Raw genomic sequence first — 22,578 nt, forward strand, 5'->3', positions numbered from 1 at the left:
TTAGCAATTGAATAAATCTTGGCCTATACCTTAAAGCCCTTTTAATAAATGTTTGTTGGCGCTTATTTAAAAGCAGGTAGCAGTGAAATTTCAATAGCTCCTAGAAATTAGATGATCAAAGAATAAACTCTATTCTCTATTTGTGGCAAACTTATAATGAATATACATTTCTACAGTCAGAGATGAAGACAAGCAGGTTAAAAATGACATCTAGTAAACTTGTCCTCCTCTACCCTGGTGTGCAACATATTTCAGTCAACTTTCAGAAAGTGGCTGGACCAAGCATTTAAATGCCCTGAGGTTGACCTGGACCAACTTTTAGGCAAATCATCCATAAGATCCTATAAGTCCTGCAGCACACTTAATTCAGACAAATAAGACAATAATTCCAAAAACAACTTAACAATAAGGACTAAGAAAGTGTTTAATTTTGAGATGTACTATTCTCAAAGACCCAAGAGTAAGCTTCAACTAGATAAGAGTTGAGCCCTTATGCTTGCTATAGTTCAGAAGTGCCAAAACATGAGATTAGGGTTGAATTTGCGCCATCAGCTTTCTGCTAGCTGTTTTCAACTCAAATTTTCCCCATTCTGCTCTCTTTCCTTCAGCCTGGTTTAACCCTGTCTGTCACACTCTTCACCATATTCTTACTACCAAACTTATTTTTGAGCACTACTTCAAAACAAAAAGAGCCAATGGAACAGAAGAAATATACCAAGTAGCAAGGCAAACAAAGGCAAAGACTCCAGTAGCTAAGAGATTTAATTAAGAAAAAAGGCAAACAGTTTCTGAAAAATGTGAGGCAGAATCTTGGACATTGCCAAACATCAGAAATTTTTAAAATTATATTAAGAAACAGACTGGCACAGTGGCTCACACCTGTAATCCCAACACTTTGGGAGGCCGAGGCGGGTGGATCACCTGAGGTCAGGAGTTCGAGACCAGACCAGCCTGGCCAACATGGTAAAACCCCATCTCTACTAAAAATACAAAAATTAGCCGGGCAGTGGGTGCCTATAATCCCAGCTACTCGGGAGGCTGAAGCAGGAGAATCACTTGAACCCGGGAAGTGGAGGCTGCAGTGAGCCAAGATCAGGCCACTGCATTCCAGCCTGGGCAACAGAACAAGACTTCATCTCAAAAAAAAAACAGTCCTGCCTTTCTAAATTGAATCCACCGAGGCCTCTGTGTCTTCCTTAAAAGGACCACAGTGGGTAATTCCATTGATGGATTGTATTCACTCTCCCTGTATTTAACAAGGTCCACCTCCCCACATCACATACAGTGATTAAATGTCTTGCTAAATGGAAAGCTGCAGACATTAATCTTTTATATTCCGGCCTCTCCTTCCCCCAGAATAGGCAAATCTCAACTTACCCACTTTTTAAAGTGTGAGCTTTTCTTCCTATTTAGAGTTTAAGGAGTTTTGGTATAGTCTGGAAGTGGTGATTAGAAGCCCCCAGGAGTCAAACCTGTTTGAATGCTACCTTGGCCACTCAATAGTTTGGTCACCTTAGCAGGTCCTGGCCTTTCTCTATGCCTCTCTCCTAACCTTTCCTAACCTAATGCCTGATCTAACTATTATGCCTGGTTTTCCCAACCTGGAAACCAGGGATAATAATATTTCCCGTGAGGTTACTGTAAAATTATGCATGTGAAGCAATTATGTCTGGCACCCAGGGACGTGCCCAGTAACTTATCTATTATTATCTTAGTGCCAAATTCTTCCTGCATACTGAAAAGTTAACCCAGGCTTGAGGACCAGTTAAGGAGGAAATATTGACACAAAACCCCCATTAAATGTCTTCAGTCAGGACAGAGGAAATTCCCAGAAAAAAAAATGTACTTGTTGGGTTCCTTTTTCTCATGCAGCTTTGTTAAACATGATTTATCCTCAATAAAAACAAATATTAAGAAAAATGATGCATTTGGCTTTCAACTTTTCCTGGTAATCCTAAAGACAGAGTCAGTTTTTCCCCCAACATTGCTTATAAGAACCCAGGGCAAGAAAGAAAGATTTCAAAATGGCCCAAGTTATTTTTAATGCGTAAAAGACTGATGTGAGTTATGCATTTATCCTCCTACATGCTGCTTCCACAACCTCTCAAGAGATTTTTCACATATCTAAAAAGTCAAGTTGTTCTTTGCTTAACATTCATTCAGGAGATGAGAGGCCTGTCCTATTTTTCTTTTGTTTGACTTAAAAATAACCTCATCGGTCTATTTCAATATCAACTTCATCCCTCATCTAGGAAAGTGCTTTATCTCTCCAAGACACCCTTGAAAAGAGTAATGGATGGTTCCTTCCACCTAATGGAGATACTGAATCTAAGGCTCTCCTTACTGCCCTGTTTATCAACACATCCTCTGCACAGAAGGTGAAAAACTATATCCTACTACCACTTCACACCTGGAGAGTTTTTTTGACAAAAGGTCAAGAAAATGTTTGACTCTGTTCAAATCTTTATGGATGACAACAATCTAATATGAATCATAAACAAAATCAATTCTAAATTTTCTTGTTCTTTTTCTGTTTTCAAATATGCAAATCGATGTCTGATTACAAAGGTAGAAAAGCAGTTATTTTTATCAAACGTAATTGGAAAATACACACTTAATGCGGTACATATGCTTCACGCATTTTTGTATAAGGAATGTTATATTACACAGCAAAGAAAGAAAAATTCAAAAATAATAGAGGGCTGTAGACAATTCCGGAAATTAGAAAAACTAAAGTTCATTTTTATCATATATCCTTCAGTCAAACAAGCATTCCTATAGATAACTCTTGAACAGCAGCTATTAAATAAATCGGAAGGTACAATTTAATTCTTCACTAGTTGGAACCAGAAGAATACAATCCCAGTGAAGACTGGGGAAAAGTTCAAGACAAACATCTTTAAAGGGGGAAAAAAAGCACAATTAATACATTGTCCATAACTTAAAACTTTACAATAGATCTTTGGAATTAACCGAAAACTTTACATTTAACAGCATAAACGTATTTACTGTACATCAAGTACACATTTCCTTGAATTCCAATTTTTTCCTAAAATTCATTTACAAAAGAAGTTAGAAATATAAATATCTACTTTTAAAGTTTCTACAAAGGATGAGCAGAAACTTCTTTTCACTTTTATAACAATTTACAGAAATTAGCAAGTATTTTGAAACGCAAGCGTTCCACTCTCTGCCCCTGCAGAAGAGGGGGAACATGTTAAGAAATTGAGGCAAATTCTCAACTGAAAAGGAAACATATATAAAGTACTCATGGGAGAAATAATAGCTGAAAGCAAAAAATTACTAACAGACTAAAAGCAATAGAAATTCTAATCTACACTCGCAACTCTTACCCTTGACAGCACAGAAGAGAATATCCCGTCTTACACATTTTGGAATTGCAATTCTGAAACGCTAAATCCAAAGACAAAGCCGCTCTGGGGAAAATAGCAATTGCGCAACAGATCAACAGCTCCAACTTGTCCCTTGGCCCTGGCGCGGCGAGGTTTGCACGCTATAAAGCAGGAAAGGGCCAACCGAGGGCTGCTGTGACGGCCAACCGACCGCTGTCACGGAAGCCAAGGCCACGCGCGCGGTGAGCGCCACCAGGGGGCACCGCGTCCGAACTAGAAGCCCCGGGTGCCGCCGACTCCGGCCTCAGAGTCCACTGCCCTCGCCCGCACTTTCCTGCGGCGTTACGAGGGGCCAACTCCGGGTGCCCGGGCCCGAACCCCTCCCCGGCCGAGAAAGTGCGCGGGGCCCGGCTCAGCCGCCACACGTCGGGGCTTCTGAGCCCGCTGGGCACTTCAGGCGCTCCTCCCTCGTCCCGGGTCTGGGCTTTCAAGAGAGCTCAAGGCTGCCAGAGAGTGATCCGAGAGATGGATGACTTCGCAAAGCAGCGCCCACAGACGGCCCAGCGGGGTGAGCGCGCCGCAGCCCGCACTCAAGGAGGTCTTGGGGCGCGGCGAAGGGGCTCCGGGTCCCAGCCCGAAGGCGACCTCAGTTCCCCCGAGAGCGGCCCCGTGACTAGGCACATTTTTGCCGGCACCGAGGCGGGGGAGCCGCGCAGCCCCGGAAGGGCCGGGCCGCGCCGGCTCAGACGGCCAGCGTCCGCCCCCTCTTGCCCCGCCGCCCACCGGGCCGCTCAAACTTAGGGGCTCCGGAGTCCCAGCTCTGGGGCCCGGGGACGCGGCTGGATTCTCCCCCAAGGCCCACGCGCGCGGGCTCAGTCCCCAGACCTTCCCGCAACTTCCCACCTGTTCGCCCTCGGGCTCCTGGTCGGTCGGATCACCCGGCCGCGTCCCCGCTGCCCCTCCCCGCCCTGCCCCGGCGCAAGCGCGGCGGCTCTAGCCAGCGCCGCGGTCCTGGCTCTGGCCAGACGTGGGGGAAGCCGGTTGCGGCTGTCCCTCCCGGGCCGCGGTTCCCTAGCTCCCCCGCCCCCGTCCCGGCACCACCGCAGGGCCCAGAGGGCCGAGGCAGCACCTGCTGGGACGGGAGTCCCGGCGACGGCAGCTCCAAGTCCATCATGATGAGCTGTGGATCGTGTGTTGGGGCTCCCCGACGGCGGCCCTGTTCCGGCTGCCGAGGCGCGGCGCGGACAGGGCGGCTCTGGTGGCGGCGGCGGCGGTGGCGGCTGCGTCGGCGGCTCCTCCGGGCTCCCCGGCACTCGGTAATCGGCTACACGCCGGCGGGCCCCTGCCCCGCTCCGCCTCCCGCCCCACAAGGGCGGGGCAAGAGTCCGGGCCCTTCCTTCCCCCGCCGGCCGCGCGGGCTGAGCTTCCGAAAATCCCCCACCCGCGCCGGGGCTGACGCAAGAAGCTCGCGGTCCGGGGGCGGGAAGGGACTGCCAGCTGGGGTCCCAGCAGGCGGGGGACCTAGAGGAGGTCTCCGTTAGCGCCCCGGTGCCGGCGTTCAGTTTGCCCTCCCCCGCAAATAAGGGCAGCGCTCTCGCCCGCGAGATAAAGAGTTGTTTGCGAAGGTCGCTGGAGTTCGGACGCTTTGAAACAGTTTAAACAGTTGGAACAAACACACCCGGAGCCCCGGAAAGGCGTTGGTGTAGGAGCTGCGCCTCCCTGATTTGGAGTTGCAGAACCTTGCCCTGCTTTTATCTCACTTTACCGCCCGAGAATGGCGCCAGCCGGGGTGGGGGGGCTAAAGGTTTGGACCCAGACCGTGCCACTGCCAACTGCCCTCCCGCCCTTGCTCCCTTCCCGGGCTGGGGCCAGTGGGCCCTGCCCAGGGAAGATGTGGACAGCGCCGGCAGCTCGTGTTCGCAGTCACCCTGAACGCCCTCCTCTGAACTCCCACGTGTCTCCATTCTCCTAAGCTCAGGTCGTCAAAGGCAAACGGAGAAGCCCCTTTAGGTCGGAGAGTGGTCAGTATTGCCCACCCAGAGCTGGGAGAAAAACGGGAACCCCAAGAGAACCTCTTCACACCAAAGCACAGCCACCACGCCACAGATGGCGCCCTTCAACAGTGTGTAATACCACAACATGCTGTAATCGTTTAATCTTTACAAATTTCTTTTTCGCGTACTCACAAAATAGTAAAAATTAAAAAAAGAAGTTACAAAAACGTTTGTATAGTATTGGTCATTTTATAAAAACGTGCCTAGAAAAAAATTGAAGGTTACCAATATATTAAATGCTGTGGAATCAACGATTTTTATGTTTCTCCTTGTTACTTCCAAGTATGCTTTAAATCTGCAGTGCGTATGTTTTATGTCTTACATTAAAAACAATTATTTAAAAATTAATCATTGCCCAGAGAAGACTTCAAGTATTTGAAACCAGGAATATTGTGAACTCTTATAAGGGTTCAAAGAGGATAGATAAATGGTTTAGTTTTGTTTTTTTCTTCCTCTTCTGCATTTACAATCTTTCTAACTCTATACAAGACTGGTTTTCAGTTTCTAGCTTCCTGGAATTATTCAAAACCAGGTGAAGTAGATAATACTGGCAGTGGTTTTGCTATTTCATTCAAAAACCACACACACACCCCTGACTATAGCGATCAACGCCCAAAAAGCTGCAGAGCTTACTTTCTCTAGGTTGCATAATTTGACACTCCCAGGATTTATGTGTAAATTTGTGTATTCAGATATTCCTTGAGATAAGTGAAGCCTAAATTAATTACTTGTAATTGAAGCAAGCTTCTTTAACTCCTATTAATTCCTTTCAGCTGTTATGTGAAAACCCTGCAACATGATCTGCACAATGAAAACAAGTTAGGAGAAAACTGTTTGCAAAGGACCTCACATGAAAGATGCAGAGACATAATAATAAAATAACATTTCTGAGTACAAGAAAAAGACAAGAGTAAATTGTTAACAATTCAAGTTACTTATTAAAATTACGACATCAGAGAAGGTAGACAATGAGCCTAGTAGGTAGGAGATACCAGAGTCATATGACATGGTTACTGCTCTAAAGGAGTTTATAAAGTATTTGGTATTTCCTTGTTAAGCCACAAAATTTCCATTGAGTTTAGACTCAATGAAATAACCTTCATTTTTCCAATGCTGCAATTTGCTGAGAGTATGTTATTTCAGGCATCTGCAGAGTACATATTTTCAAAGGGAGGGGAGCAATATGATAAGAGTTTGAACTTGTTTGAGAAAAACAAACACTAAGGAAAAGCTGTTTGGCATTTGGTTTAGCCAAGTAAAGGGAACCCCATTCTCAAGACCACCCACGTCAAGGAGGTGCCCAGTCTTGGCAGACTCTGGAATGTGATTGTCTTCATATGAGAGCCTGAGCCCTTGCTTTGCCCTCCAAACCTGCCTATTGTGTTAGGAGGGCACAGATAATGCATGTTGAGAAGCTCTGGAGGAGCAAGAAAGAACAAGAAAGAGGAAGTGCTGGTTTTTCTCTCCTGTCTTGCTGCCATGGGATCCTTTTTTGCTGCCAGGCTCTCCTCGCTACTATTTGGGAAAAATACCCTCCAATTGGTTTTATGTTCTATTGACTCTTGTACCTTTTCATTGATTCCTGAATTATTTGCTGTCTTTGGGAAGACAGCCTTCCCTACATGCTTGAGATGTGTCAATTGTGATACCTTGCTCCAGATTGCTCATAAAAAATAAGCATCATTGGCCAGGTGCTCTGGCTGACGCCTATAATCCCAGCACTTTGGGAGGCCGAGGCTGGCGGATCACAAGGTCAAGAGATCAAAACCATCCTGGCCAATGTGGTGAAACCCTGTCTCTACTAAAAAATACAAAAATTAGCTGGTTGTGGTGGCACGCGCCTGTAGTCCCAGCTACTCGGGGAGGCTGAGGCAGGAGAATTGCTTGAACCCAGGAGGCGGAGGTTGCAGTGAGCCGAGATCACGCCACTGCACTCCAGCCTGGCGACAGAGTGAGACTCTGTCTAAAAAAAAAAGTATCATCAAGTAAGTCTTCTGGGTATAAGAAGTCTGGATAATGGTGATGCATTGACCCCTTAGTTCCACCTCCTTTGTGCTCCAATCTGCCAAGTTGCAAGGTGCAAGAAAGTACCGATTGTTTCCAAATCCTCCATCACTTTGAGGCTTCTTCCTCTCTCTGTCACTTCCTCTCAATTGTTCTCCATGTTTGAGCCAGAAAATAATCTTTTAGAATTGTAGTTGAAATTCTACTTTGTCCAGTGTAAAGTATAGAAAGCTTCCAAAGATGGCACCCAGTAAACCACCCCTCCTGATATTGAGGCATTTGTCTAGTCCCCTCATATTGAAACAAGCATGGCTGGCCCTGCGACTTGCTTTAAGGTGTGGAAAGAGGCCAGAAGTGACATTATGCCAGGTTTTAACCTAAGCTTGAAAAAGCCCTGACAGCTTTTAATTTTATACTCTTGGAAGTCAGCCATCATCCTAAGAGGTCTGACTACCTTGATGGAAAGAGAGGCCATGGGAAAAGTCATGGAAGATGAAACTCTAAATGGAGAGAGAGAGACTATGTGAACCAACACACCAGACATGTGAATGAAGAAACCATCTTGGACCTTCGAGCCCACCTATTCAAGCCCCCAAAGAACTCCAGCTCCAGCTGCTATATGACTGCAGTCACATACAAGAGACTGTAAGCAAGACCGGCAGAAGACTCCCTGGCTAAGCTAAGTCAACACCAAGAACTGTGAGAAATTATAATAAATCACTTTCAGCTATTAAATTTGGGGGTGGTTTGTTTCATACAATTGATAACCAAAACAGCATACTGTATGTATGGTGACTATCAAAGGCAGGGTTTCCCCTGGCTGCTCTTTGTTTGTTAACCAACATTGGGAGCACAAACAGGGAGATGGTACTTGGTGATTTAATAAAACTCAGACTCTCAGAAGAAAATGACTTCCCTGGGAATGAGGAAGCTGTCTTTCCCATAACATATCTTTGTTGCTACATACAAAGTAAAAAAACGTCATCACACCATGCATCAGTTTCATTTTATTAGACGATGGAGAGATAGTCTCCTTATCAAAATACACTTCACGAACACAGACATTTTATCAATGAAGTAGATGGAGGGATAAATGCATACAGAGGTTCTGACCGTGATATGACCTCATTTGTGCCAGTTATGTAAGATACTCGCTGAATATCTGCTTAGGGAGTTTGAACTTGAGCAACCTGCCCAGTGGATAAACTAAACTCCAGTATAGGCCAGGCGCGGTGGCTCACACCTATAATCCCAGGGAGGCCAAGGTGGGCGGATCACCTGAGGTCGGGAGTTTGAGATCAGCCTGACCAACATGGAGAAACCCTGTCTCTACTAAAAATACAAAATTAGCTTGGCATGGTGGTGCATGCCTGTAATCCTAGCTACTCAGGAGGCTGAGGCAGGAGAATTGCTTGAATCCGGGAGGCGGAGGTTGCAGTGAGCCGAGATCGCGCCATTGTACTCCAGCCTGGGCAACAAGAGCGAAACTCCATCTCGAAAAATAAATAAATAAATAAATAAATTAAGTAAATAAAATAACAAACTCCAGTACAGCAGTGTTCAAAATATTTGGTGTATTAATTTCAAAACACACCCACATCCTTGGTTCCCTGGGGTGTACACCTCACTGTGCAAACTACTGGTACAATGAGCTGTACATCTCCAAAGCCAGTTTTAACTTGTGTAGTTTCCTGCTCGTAAGAGAAAAAGTATCCTGCAGCAACAGCAATGCAGTGAGTAAAGAGAAAAATGTTTAAAAGAGTCCTTTGAATTTTATGTGTTGATACCTATATAAATATATATGCACAGAAAAAAAAGACAGAATGCATATACTCCAAAATGTTAACCGTAACTATTTTGACTAGATGGAGACTGATGACTTTTTTTTCTCATTTTTCCATGTTTACATTGTTCTAAATAAATAAACATACTTTTTTTTTTTTTTTTTTTTGAGACAGGGTCTCGCTCTGTTACCCAGGCTGGAATGCAGTGGTGCTATCATGGCTTATTGCAGCCTAGACCTCCTGGGATCAAGTAATCTTCCCACTTCAGCCTCCTGAGTAGCTGGGATGACAAGCATGCACCACCATGCCCTGCTAATTTTAAAATTTTTTGTAGAGGGGGTAGTCTCACTATGTTGCCCAGGCTGGTCTCAAACTCCTGGCCTCAAGCAGTCCTCCTGCCTCAGCCTCCCCAAGTGCTGGGATTATAGGCATGAGCCATTGTGACTGGCCAGCATACATTACTTTTATAAGAAGAAGAAAAAAGGTGGGAGTAGGGTGTGGGAGTAAGGAAAGAACGTTGCTTTTCTCCCATGCCACTGGATCTGTTTTATTTTCAAATTGAATTATAACCACAAGCTTTGTAAATCTTTCCATTTTGTATTTATTTGAGTGGAGCCTGGAGAATTTTACCACATCTTTAAGTGTAGTTGTTGTAAGGTTCTAAAGATCCTTTCTCTTCCAATTTACTGCTATATTTGCAACGTTTAACTCAGCAGAACAGGAGTTACCAAAGACAAAATTTTATGAATAGAGATTAAGAACTGCAGCCTCTCAGTAATAGGCAAAGTAGCCCAAACGTAACATCGCTTTGTGGGGAAAATAAAATACAGAAAAACATTATGCCTAGAGCTATGTCTTCAAGGCCAGTTCTCAAATATTAATAATGGGAGTAGAATATCAGATAATTTTCATTTCCGTCTTTGTATTTTTCTGTATTACTCAAATCTTTACAGAAAGCATTTTTAGAATTAAGGGATAAAAACAATTAAACTATTTCCACTTTGAACAAACAAAAAGCAGACTACAATGAATGGAAGAGCAGAGCATCCTCATAAACAGACCTTACAGATACTCTATAACATTCTTGGAGGCTGGAAAATAAAAAAGGGAAATGAGATTTGCCAACATAATTGTCTCCTGACACTTTCTATTCCATGGACTCTCATTTTGCCCTTTGAGTAATATTAGAATTTAAAAAAAACCTTAGACGTCTTCTGGCCCGGAGATGGGAAGTAAATTTCACTTTGATTGCCAATTCTGATACATTGGTAGTGGCTGCCTACAGTGCTTTGCTGAAAAGTATTCAAACACAGCTTCCCAATTTGGTAGAAAAAGTTCAATGATTGATTAACAATGTCTGCCATGGGCACAGAATTATGAGTGGTGGCACATATCAGGTATGTTTCTTCCTTGATATAGTCCAAATTCCTACTTTTACATTTGAGGAAACTGAAGAGTGAAGTGGTTACTAATGACCACAGAGGTAACTACTGGCAGAACCAGAAATAGAATAACATTTCCTGACTCATGGAATTATGTTCTTCGCATACAACAAATTGATTTGGAATTTTTTTTTTTTTTGATACGGAGTCTCACTCTGTTGCCCAGGCTGGAGTGCAGTGGCATGATCTCGGTTCACTGCAACCTCCACCTCCCAGGTTCAAGCGACACTCGTGCCTCAGCCCCCCAGTAGCTGGGATTACAGGCATGAACCACCATGCCAGTTAATTTTTGTATTTTTTAGTAGAGACGGGGTTTCACCATGTTGGCCAGGCTGGTCTCGAACTCCTGACCTCAGGTGATCCACCTGCCTCAGCCTCCCAAAGTGTTGGGATTACAGTCGTGAGCCATGGCGCCCGGCTGACTTGGACTTTTAAAGGCAAATCTAGTACTGGGCCAGACCTAAAGGATAAGGTGTAAATTTTATTGACATGTTAGCACATTATTTTTGGAGGAGATTAATAATCCAGTTTATTAATGATAATAATTATTGTACATATTTTATAAACACTCCCCACAAATCAGGGAGATGCAATTAGGCCCAATATTACAAAAATCAGAGGTGACAAAACAATTAAGTGACTGGCTCAAAGCTCAAGGAAATGATTATCTGACAATGGCCCAGGCTTCGTCTACTCTAGGTCAGGTCTCTGTAGAGTCTCTTGGCTTGTGCTGTATTTACTGAGAATACTCACAGCAAGACTCCCTAAAGATTACATTTTTCCACATTCTGTTTAATTAATTCCCCAAGGACAAAATGATGAAGTATTTTTCACTAGAGAGAAAACTTGCAAACAAATAGGAGAACAGGATTTCTGCATTTAAGAACTTCAGCGTGAAGGGTACTGAGAAAGTAAATGAGCTGTTTGCAACTTTAGCCTCTCTACCTACCAGCAGGTTTTTAATTTTTCTTATTTAATGAAAAGGTCTAAGAGCAAGAATCAAAATGTACTGAGAAGACTATAAGGTGTTAAAACCCTTTTGCTTCTTCCAATAAATTAAATTTCTCTAATTGTGTGATTCTAAAAAGCCTAACATGCAGTTAACTTTAATGTCAGTTTAGAGCTATCCCTCCTGTAAGATTCAGGTAACTTGTTCATCATGTTTTCTTTCTCCTGATGAAAGATGGAATATTTCAGTCTTTGGAGTTCATAAACTTTCAAAAATTTGTAATGGTCAGTGTATGAATTCACTTGCCTTTTTCCCTGCTAACAGTTCTTGTATGCTTACTATGCATAATAACCCGAATTTTTAGATTCTTTATTTCTCTACAATATATTAGGGATATGGAAAGCAATAATAACACAACAAAAACAAGTATTTATTGAGTGCTAAATATGGCCCATGTACTTTATATGGGTTGTATCATTTAATCCTCTCAGAAAATCCAAGACAGGTCCTTTACTGTCCCACTTTAGAAATGAGCAAACTGAGGCCTGGAGAGGCGAGATAATTTTATCTATGGTCAGGCGGTTAGTAAGTAGCTGAACAAATCACTGACTTTAAAGTTCTTAAGCATGAAGATATGCTGCCTCCCATGCATAGTTCAAAAAATCGTAAAGGTTCATTAGGGAATTTGGGTAGAAATGTTTTCTGAAATGTTTCACCAAAAACTATCCAAGCAATTTATGTTTCATTTAAAAAACAACAGTTGAATACTTAGTGAGAGAGTTTGAAGGAAGACTCAGTTGAGTTAAACATGGATACTACTCTGAAGGTCCTTACAATCCAGTAAAAAAAATCACACTTGCCCATAGCCAGGAAGTAGCTGATGATGCAAAAGAGGCAGGCAGTTAATGTAGCCAACCTGATACCTGAGGTCAGGGGTTTCTCTTTTCATTTTCTGCAAAATTCACATAATATTTTAAAAATAGCTTTAATGAGGTCTAATTGATATAAAATAAATTACATATATATAAAGTACACAATTTGATAAGTACACACACACAATTGTAGTTATAATTTGTATTTTCCTGATGACTAAAGATGTTGACTATCTTGTCATGGCACTGAGGTTTTAATACATAATGTAATACTTTCTATACATCGACTGAGAGGAAGGTATGTACCCCTAAAATATGCTTTATTGTTAGAAACTTTGCTGGTTACATAATCAAAGAGGAGTTATGGTGAAACAATATTATTAACTATGGATAAAATGACACCAAAATTCCAGAAAATATAAAATATGCAACTCAACACAAACTTGAGTTCTTACAAAAGGAAACTATAAAATACCAAGCTTTTACTTTCAGCTGGTGCCTCAGAATTTCCTCTGCTACCACGCGCTGGTGGACCTACTCATGTTTTCTGAACTGTATTGAGATGCAACAACTATTACCTGTTTCTTTCTTTTTCTTGACTGTTCTCCCCTTAAATTCCTAGATGACACCATTAACAATTTAAATCAAACTGGTTAAAATATCTATTATCTATCCTAATAAGGTCACTGTAGTTTTTTTATTTTTTATTTTTAAAAAAGCTCTAAACACTGAATAAATAGATGCTTTGTGACAACACGGATTCATAAACTAGAGGGAGATTTTTTTGTACACTATATATGGAGACATTTCTTGCTAAAGTTTGCCCAGTCTAGCCTCCTGGGAAAGTAAGTACTGTATTAGCAGGAAATACATCTTTTCAATTGTCCGCTCTGGTTGGAAGATTAGATAATATGAACACTTGATCTCCTTATAATCAATTCAATTTAATTTAAGAACACTGTTGTGTACTGTGTGAAGTGCCTCAGGTAAAACTTGAGTTTATTGAGCATTATGTACAAAGCTCTCCTTCCAAACACTTTGTATGTGTCATTACTAATACTAGCAATAGCCATTTTACGGGTGATAAAGCCGAGTTCAATCTGATTCAGTAACTTGGCCAAGATTCCATGGAAGAGCTCATGTGAAATTCTAGATTTGGCTGTTTCAAAACCCTTGCTCTTTTCACTGGGCTAGGCCCCAAGACACCTCCCAATGCTTTGTGAATGATTAAACATTGTAGGGATCACATTCTATATGATAGTACTTGCCGTAGACCTCATTTAATTGTATGTCATTATTTGAAGGGTGAAGTATAATTTTATGCAACTGAGATATACTGTGCCATAATTTTCATGTTGGAATTCAATTTAAGATTTCCATGTATTTGTTTTTTTCTTTCTTGATTAAGGCTTACTAACCCTCTGCTCTTGATCCAAATCTGTAAATACATAAAACAGAAAGTACGAGGGCCCCCAGAAACCTCTCTCTGATTGCTAGTGGCTCATTGGAAGAATATCACTCTAAGATTTTGCAGTCTGATTCTGTGGTCCAAGGTCTTCAAAGCTGACAATCAGTACCAGATTCTATCAAATTATCATATTCAACTCAAATTATCTCTTTTACTACAACTCACCTTCATAATTTCAAAAATGTGTACCCTGCTCTGAGCGAGCTATGCATTGATCATTCACTATGAGTGAATGCCTTGTTTTTCAGAAGGCTTATGTGGAAAGAGTGTGTTAGGAGGAGAGTCACACCAATGTGGCTAAAAGAAGAAAGATTAAGTATCTTTTAAAAACATAATAATATAATATAAAAATATTATGGTATCTTTAAAGATATAATAGATGATATGGATAGTCAAAAGATGTATAGCAAAGCAGTTCAAATGAACAAAAGATAAGGCTACAGGAAGGTTTGATGATAAAATGTAAAGAAATACAATTGAAATAGCAGTAACTTCACTTATATGTTTATCATTTTAATGTACAATATTGTAATGACGGAAACCAATAGTCACCCGGTATCATTTCACAGTCTTATGAACCTCAGAAACACATTGTGTTTACTGTCATAGTATACTTTTCTCTAAGAAATTATCTGTGAAGCAGCTGAGGTTTTAACAAATGACAATCATGTAATTAATACAAATTACAATTTCTCTAGCCTACTTTTCTACAAATCCGCTGTTTACTATTGTGTAGAGAATATAAGTGTGAGACAGGCAGACCTGAGTTTAGATACTAGCTGTGAGAGCCTGAGAAAGTAATTCAGCATGACTGACAAAAGTTTCCTAGTCTGTAAAATGAGGGTTGTTGTGAGGCTAACTGGATTAATGTATTTAAAGTTATTCATGAAGATGAAGAGCAGTCAGATCCTCTGAAATAATAATCTGAAAACAAAAAATGACTATGTGAACAACATTGATGGAAGAATAGACCACTGCCAACCCACAAATATAAAATATTTAGTTCTTTTTATAAATGCATGATACTTGACATAATGAAAAGTTATGGTCTGAACTTGAGAAACCTAGAGATTATTTGATATAAAAATAAAAGAATTGGCTTAGACTTAAATTCAAGAGCCAGAGATGGTGCTATTCATCTTCTTATCTCCGTTACTTTTTACTTTACCTGCTATGTGGAGATACTCGGTAAATGTTCCTTAATTGAATGAACAATTGCATGACTAAACTTTCTAAGGTTTGTTCCAACATCAACACACTGCTTTTATAAGATGACGAGAAAGAGTGTGTTGCATAAACACTGTTTTGTTGTGTTAGGGCACATGTAGTAAAATATCAACTGCTGGTTTAGCAAGAGACCTTGGTATTTATGTTGAAATAGGAAGGCTGCATATTTCATTTTGTATATATTTTTGTTAATAAATATTTATAACATTCATATTCTACTCATCAAGGAATTTTCTGAGGCAAAGGAACAGGACTGCGAGGAGGTCTCAGTAATGTGAGGCTCGCTTTATTGCACTAGTGAACTAGCAGGCTCCATCTAGAATATATTTAAAAAATTTTTAATAATAGCAGTGGAAAATAAAGAATAATTCTTCGTGTTCTTTGGGACTCTTTATGTTTGTAACTTAGGAGCCCTTACTGGCTGAATTCTGTGGTACTACTGCCAAGAATTTTGCAGACTGCACAAGCATTTTCATTTACTGAAATGTTAATGTCTTAATTTAAAATCTACCATCATACTTAATTTAGTGGCGTTAATGGCCTCTACCATTCACTTTTAAAATACCACCTAATTCAGAATTATTTTCTAACTTCTTATTTTACATATAACTGAACTCCCGTAGGATTGGGTGAAGTCTCTTGAGAGCAGCTCACTGTGGGCGTGCGGCAAGAGATCAACATTTATCTCAGCTGCTTATATGTGGTCTAAGTGGATTTGGCAGTGCCAGAACAATGTGACTGCCAGGACCCAGAAACTAATGCTTTCCTTGCCTAATAAGTAATTTTTTTGAAGTCTCCTATCTGTTTCTCAATGACTAAATCCTGTAAGGTATGTAACAGACTACTCATATTGGTTTTCTGTGAGTGGCAGGTTTAAGGGTAGAGGAACATTACTTCTTACCTTACATATTTCTGTATTGTTTGATTTTTTAATGAGCACTTTTAATGTATTTAATATTTAATCCTCATGATTTGAATATTTAAAAAATATAAAAAGTAAAAAGTTAATCTCCCCACTCTATCTTCCATTCACTAAATCTCCTCACTTTTCCCCGGAAACATATGTATAAGCAAATATATACTCTCTATATACAAATACTATTGTATTACATATACTATAATATATACTATCTATATATACTCATTTGTATATATAAGCAAATATATATTCTATATATCCTAAATACTATCATATTATATACTATAATATATATTCTGTATAAATATACTCATATGTGTATATATATATAAGCAAATATATACTCTATTTTTCTCATTTTTCACACAAAAGTTAGCAAATAGTGCATATGGTTCTCCATCTTGTGTCTTTCATTAAAAATGTCTTGGAGGTTTGTACTGTTTATCAATATACTATGTGGTACATCTTCACTCTCTATGTATTTCTTTCTTCCTTTTTTTTTTTTTTTTTTGAGACGGAGTCTCACTCTGTTGCCCCGACTGGAGTGCAGTGGTGCGATCTCTGCTCACTGCAACGTCCGCCTCCTGGGTTCAAGCGATTCTCCTGCCTCAGTCTCCTGAGTAGCTGGGATTACGGTGACCACCACCACGCCCAGCTAATTTTTTGTACTTTTAGTAGAGACGGGATTTCATCATGTTGGCCAGGCTGGTCTCCATCTTCTGACCTCGTGATTCGCCCACCTCGGCCTCCCAAAGTGCTGGGATTACAGGTATGAGCCATCGCGCCCGGCCCCCTCTATGTGTTTCTTTCTAAAGCTGCATAGTATTCAATTACATGGATGCATCATGATTTATTTAACTAGTTTCATATTGATGAATACTGGATTGTTTCTAATCTTGCTATTACAAGTCATGCTGCAATAAGTTACCTTGACCTTGACCTGGGTCATTTTTTAATGAATTTTTTTTTTTTTTTTTTTTTGGAGACACAGTTTCACTCTGTCACCCAGGCTGGAGTGCAGTGGTGCGATCTCGACTCACCACAACCTCTACCTCCCGGGTCAAGCGATTCTCGTGCCTCAGCCGTCTGAGTAGCTGGGACTACAGGCATGTGCCACCACGCCTGGCTAATTTTTGTATTATTAGTAGAAATGGGGTTTTCCCATGTTGGCCGGGCTGGTCCCAAACTCCTGATCTCAGGTCATCCGCCCGCATCGGCCTCCCAAAATGCTGGGATTACAGGTGTGAGCCACCGTGCCTGGCCATTTTTTAAATGATTTTAAAATTTTTATTTTAATTGACAAATGATAATTGTATATATTTATGGGGTACAATGTGATGTTATGAGATATATATATGCACACACGAGATGATTAAATAAATCTAACTATTAATAATAGGTCATTTTATGTGTTAAGTATATTCACAGGATAAAGTCATTGAAAAGTGCCTCTTGGGTCAAGGATAAGCACTTATAAGACTGACAGATCTTGCCAAATTACCTTTCATAGAGTCGTACCAATGTATAATACCGTAAGTTAGATTGTCAAAACTTTTAGATTTTTGAAAATGTGACAAACATATTCATATTACTGCCCATGTTTCTATTGGGTTGTTGATTTTTAAAATCTTATTTATTTCTAGTGGTGCTTTGTATATAAGGGATATTAGTACTTTGTGACATGAGTTGAAAATACTTTTCCCAGTTTGTCATTTGTCTTTTAACTTTGATTATGGTGATTTTGTTTCTTTGCCACACAGACATTTTTTATTTTAACATAATTGAATTTATCAGTTTTTTTAATGGCTTATATATTTTAAGTCACATTTACAAGGACCTTCCAAGGTTATAAAGACATTTTCTCATAGTTTTCCTCTAGTAATTTTAATTTGGTTTTTCACATTTAAATATATGATGTCTTTGTAATTTCGTGTATAGTGTATAGATCCAGTTTTATTCCAGATGGCTACCTAGTTACAGCCTGCCTAGAACTAGGCTAACTTGTTACAACTAGTTCAATACCATATATTGAATAGTCAGTCTCTCTTTTCCCTAGTGATTTGCAATGTCACCTTTATTGTATACAAATTCCTGCGTGTATCTGGGTTTATATCAGAACATTTTCATCTGTTCTATTGATCTGTATGTCCATTTATGGTTCAGTCTCACATTGTTTTAACTACTGAGGCTTTATAATGTGTTTTAATACTTGATAGGGCTAACCATTCCACATTCTCCCTCACACATATACATTTGAGAAATCTCTTGCCAAATTTGAAAGGGAAAAAAATGGTATTTTTTACTGGAATTGTGTTAAAATGTTAAATTAACTTAGGGAGATATGACATTTTAACAATTTTTATTTTTCCTACCCAGGTATGTTCTTTCTATTTATTCAAAGCTTGTTTGGGTTCCTTGGTTTTATTTTAAAGTTCTCTGCATATAGGGCATACACATTTCTTGTTAAATTTGTTCCCAAGTATTTTATTTTTTCTATTGCTACTTTAAATAAGGTCCTTCATCCTTATATCCTCCAGTAGGTTATTATTTGCACATATAAGATTGATTGGTTTCTGTATATTAATTTTCCACCTTTATACTTTACTGAATTGTCTTATTGTTCATAATAATTTTTCAGTTGAGTCTCTTGGGTTTAAAATCAGAGTCACATCATCTACAAATAGTGAAAATATTTTTCTTACTTTCCTATTTTTATACTTGAAGTTTTATAACGCCAAGTCATGATTGCTAGTACCTTCAGTAAAATTTTACATAGTAATTATGATAGTGAGCACCCCGTCTATTCCTAACTTTATTGGGGCTACCTCTAGACTTTCTCCATCAAGCAGAATGCTGGCTAGATGTGTTGTATCATGTTAAAGAAGTATGCATCTGTTTCTATTTTATTGAGTGCTTTTTACCAAGTTGTTTAAATCATGAGCATTTTAATAAACACCAACAAGAATAAAGCTACTCTTCTGATCTTTCTGTCTTCCCACCATCTGATCTCTTATTGTTGTTTCCCACTGGCTGGACCTAATCAGAATCCAGAAGGGAAGGGAGTCCATAAGGGGTCAGCGTCCCAGAGCATAGAGCAGGACAGAGAAGGGTAGAGAGTAGATCTGGAAGTATAGACAGGGTATAGCTGTCGGCTATATATGGAAGCCAATAGCAGACAACAAAACAGCCTCTGTCTTTATTAGTTGAAAACAAAACATTATGGGTGGCAAAAGCAATTTTCCTGAAGCTGGTAGCATTACCTTTGTTCATTAAAAAAAGTGAAAGAAAAGTGTGGGGTCTTAGTCTTAGGTAATTATTTATTTATTTATTTATTTATTTATTTATTTTTGAGACAGAGTCTCACTCTGTCGCCCAGGCTAGAGTACAGTGGTGTGATCTTGGCTCACTGCAACCTCTACCTCCCGGATTCAGTCAATTCTCATGCCTCAGCCTCCCACGTAGCTAGGACTACAGATGAGCACCACCACGTCCGGCTACTTTTTTTATTTTTTGGTAGACATAGTGTTTCACCATGTTGGCCAGGCTGGTCTCGAACTCCTGGCCTCGAGTGCTTCTGCCCACCTCGGCCTCCCAAAGTGCTGGGATTACAGGCGTGAGCCACCGTGCACAGCCAGTGTTAGGTATTTATATATGGAGAGCTAGTTGTACTAACCTTTTCTAGATCTAATATATTGCATTTCCTGGTCTTAAACTCACATTCAGGATTGAGCTTTTTGAATGTAATTTCCCCTACATCTACTACCTTATTTTTAAAATCTTGCACTCCTTCCTTAGGCCTAAAAATAGTGTGCTAGTGTGGTGGATATTAGGTCAATTGTCAGCACCAGAACTAGACACTTTATGTTCTTGGAAGGATCTAGCAGAACACACCCACTTTACTGGCACCTTGGCCAGTCTCTGGGCATGTTCCATTCAGGCCTGCCTTGGATGCCCCCAGGCACCAGCAGGGCTGGCTTTGGGGGCAGCAGTTTCACCTGGCTATATTGTGTGATGCCCTCCCTGAAGGGCTGGTTGCCTTCTGCCAGAATTTGGAAACTTCTGAACTCCACAACAATCCTGCCCGTCTACTGCATAGGCTGCATATTTAGGAGGCATCACAGGTCACAGATAGAATTGCCAGGTAAAATACAGGACGCCCCGTTAAATTTGAATTTCAGATAAGAAATAATTTTGGGTATATGTATATCCCAAATGTTGCATGGAACATATTTATACCAAAAAATTATTTGTTGTTTATGTGAAATTCAAATCCAACTGGGCATCCTGTATTTTTCTTTGTTAAAAAGAAAAAAGAGCTTATCACAGAGCTCTTCCCAAAATAATCCTCCACTATGCTTCCTGCCACTACCTGCCCTCCCAGCTCCACAGTTCCTCCATAAGAACTACATTTATTAAAGTGTTAAGATAGCCTCGGCAAGATATTAACTATAAAGGTCAAAGTTAAGATTCACTTGTGAGGGCTGCACCTCTAACTTTAACCCGCATCATCAGGGATTCATTTACCAGATCAGTAAACTTGTTATTTGGGCACTAAGGACATTTTAGTGATGGTTGAGAGCAAGGGTGGACCATGAAAAGTTTAGATTCTCGTAGATGTGTGTAGAGGTAGGGCTGGAAGTGGAGGTGGGTTTGGGGGTATGTTAAAGCAATGCATTCAGGAAAGAGAATATTAAAGAGAACTTACACTGACAATTTTGCCTGGCTGGGATTCTTGTGTTATTCCTTCCTTGCCTCCTGATTTCCTTCCTTTTTTTTTTTTTTTTTTGAGATGGAGTCTCTCACTGTGTCACCCAGGCTGGAGTGTGGTGGCATGATGTGAGGTGCAGGAGCTCACTGCAACCTCCGACTCCCTGGTTCAAGCTATTCTCCTGCCTCAGCCTCCCAAGTAGCTGGGATTACAGGCATGCGCTACCACGCCCAGCTAATTTTTGTATTTTTAGTAGAGACAGGGTTTCACCATGTTGGCCAGGATGGTCTTGATCTCCTGACCTCGTGATCTGCCCGCCTCAGCCTCCCAAAGTGCTGGGATTACAGGCGTGAGCCACCATGCCCGGCATCCTTCCCTTCTTTAGTTTACACACATAGGCCCCAGGTACAGGGCATGAGCTAGAGCTGGATCCCAGCTGAATGGAAAGCAGGAGGCGCTATATTGGAAACAACTGCCAAGCAACCAAGGACTGGGGACAAAATAGCCTGGGAGGAGAAGTAAAACCAGGAAAAAGTTTAAAATTAGGTGCCTGACATTTAAGGGAAAAAGTCCAAAGTTAATCAAGGATGACCGCTTATTGCAAGATTCAAAACCTCTAAATGACAAAACTTCTAAAAAAGGAAATGATGATAGCACGGGGAACCCTGCTGATCCATCTCCCTGCCCAAATACTTCTCCATTCCCAACATCTGTGCAGCCATGTGCAGCAGAGACAAACAGCAGCAGCACTCCACCCCCAAGCTTTGAGAACCACAGAGCTGTGGCTGACACAGTGGTCCTATCTCTGTGAAGTACACAAACCGTACCACAGCCTTATTTTCTGAGACCATCTCTATGTAACCAGCTTCCCTAAATGCTGTGGCCCAAGAGGCTAACACTTTGGTCTGTCATGGGGCAATATGGCTGCTCCCACATGGCATCCAAGTCCATGCTTAGAGACTGAAGGGGAGCCAGCCTTGGTAAACCAGGTCTGTGGTCATTTCCCCACCTGGCATTTTTGAGCTGTACCAAGCAGCCTAGGGGTTCTTACTGCAAGGGCACGCTCAAACCTGACTTGTCCAGACAAGCAGGAGAGTTTTGGGCTCCCAATCGAGCACGGTGGTCAGTCTGTTCCAGTTTGTCTGGGACTTTCTAGGTTTGAACACTGAAAGTTCTACAGCTAGGAAATCCCTCAGTCCCAGGCAAACTGGGATGGTTGGTCACCCTGAAGTCAAGACACCTAGGCTTTGGCACCTAAACATCAGTTTCCTCATCTGTAAAATGCTGGGACTGGCCAGTACAGCTTCTAATGTTACTGCCACATCTGATAGTCCATGATTCACTCTCATGCTCCTGACCTTACCCATCTGCAGCCCAACTCCCAAACAAACTTCACTTGATCCAAGATCGAGTTCATGTAACCTGATAAGCTAATCATTAGTGTGTTAACAGGAGAGGATTATAGGGTTCACAGTTGAATTTTAACAATGGCTCGGGTGGAAGGCATGTGGGTAGCTGAGTCGTTCTAATGGTGGGAATTTCAGCTGGGGAGATGGAGTGTATGGCTCTGTGCCATCTGAGAGAAAGATATTTTTAGGCAGGCAGGTTTTGAGGCAGCCAGCCTGAGAGAGCTGGTTTGATGGGCTGCTTTTAGCTGCACAGCAGGAACAGGCCACAGGCAGGGCAGTCTTGTCTGACTTGAGCCAACTTTCACACTATAACCTGAATAAAATCAGCAGTTGAAGCCACAGACTGGAGAAGAAAGGATGCAGTCTGCTGATAGCAATATATATGTATA

At 41.0% G+C, this 22,578-nt stretch overlaps 1 protein-coding gene and 1 long non-coding RNA gene across 8 annotated transcripts in view; one reads left to right on the forward strand and one right to left on the reverse strand.

Moving 5' to 3' along the window:
* The window catches only part of NFE2L2 (NFE2 like bZIP transcription factor 2), a 161,754-nt gene that overhangs the window by 29,820 nt on the left and 109,356 nt on the right, over positions 1 to 22,578 (reverse strand). Inside the window, exon 1 of one of the 7 annotated variants that reach the window (XM_034954570.2) lies at positions 4,483 to 5,058. The exons of 4 other annotated variants lie outside the window; for them this stretch is intronic. In XM_034954570.2, coding sequence (XP_034810461.1) covers positions 4,483 to 4,527 — 45 coding nt within the window. In that variant the 5' untranslated portion in view covers positions 4,528 to 5,058. Of the gene's footprint in view, positions 1 to 3,353; positions 3,384 to 4,256; positions 4,344 to 4,482; positions 5,059 to 22,578 lie in introns of those variants that run through there. 2 more of the 7 variants (XM_055108803.1, XM_003815528.5) reach the window with 2 other exon arrangements.
* Positions 4,529 to 6,699, forward strand: LOC134728736 (uncharacterized). The gene is made up of 2 exons (XR_010109506.1): positions 4,529 to 4,669; positions 5,327 to 6,699. It is a non-coding gene; the product is annotated as an uncharacterized LOC134728736 (long non-coding RNA).

This window comes from Pan paniscus, chromosome 13 (assembly GCF_029289425.2).
Source record: "Pan paniscus chromosome 13, NHGRI_mPanPan1-v2.0_pri, whole genome shotgun sequence".
NCBI classification, from domain to species: Eukaryota; Metazoa; Chordata; class Mammalia; order Primates; family Hominidae; genus Pan; species Pan paniscus.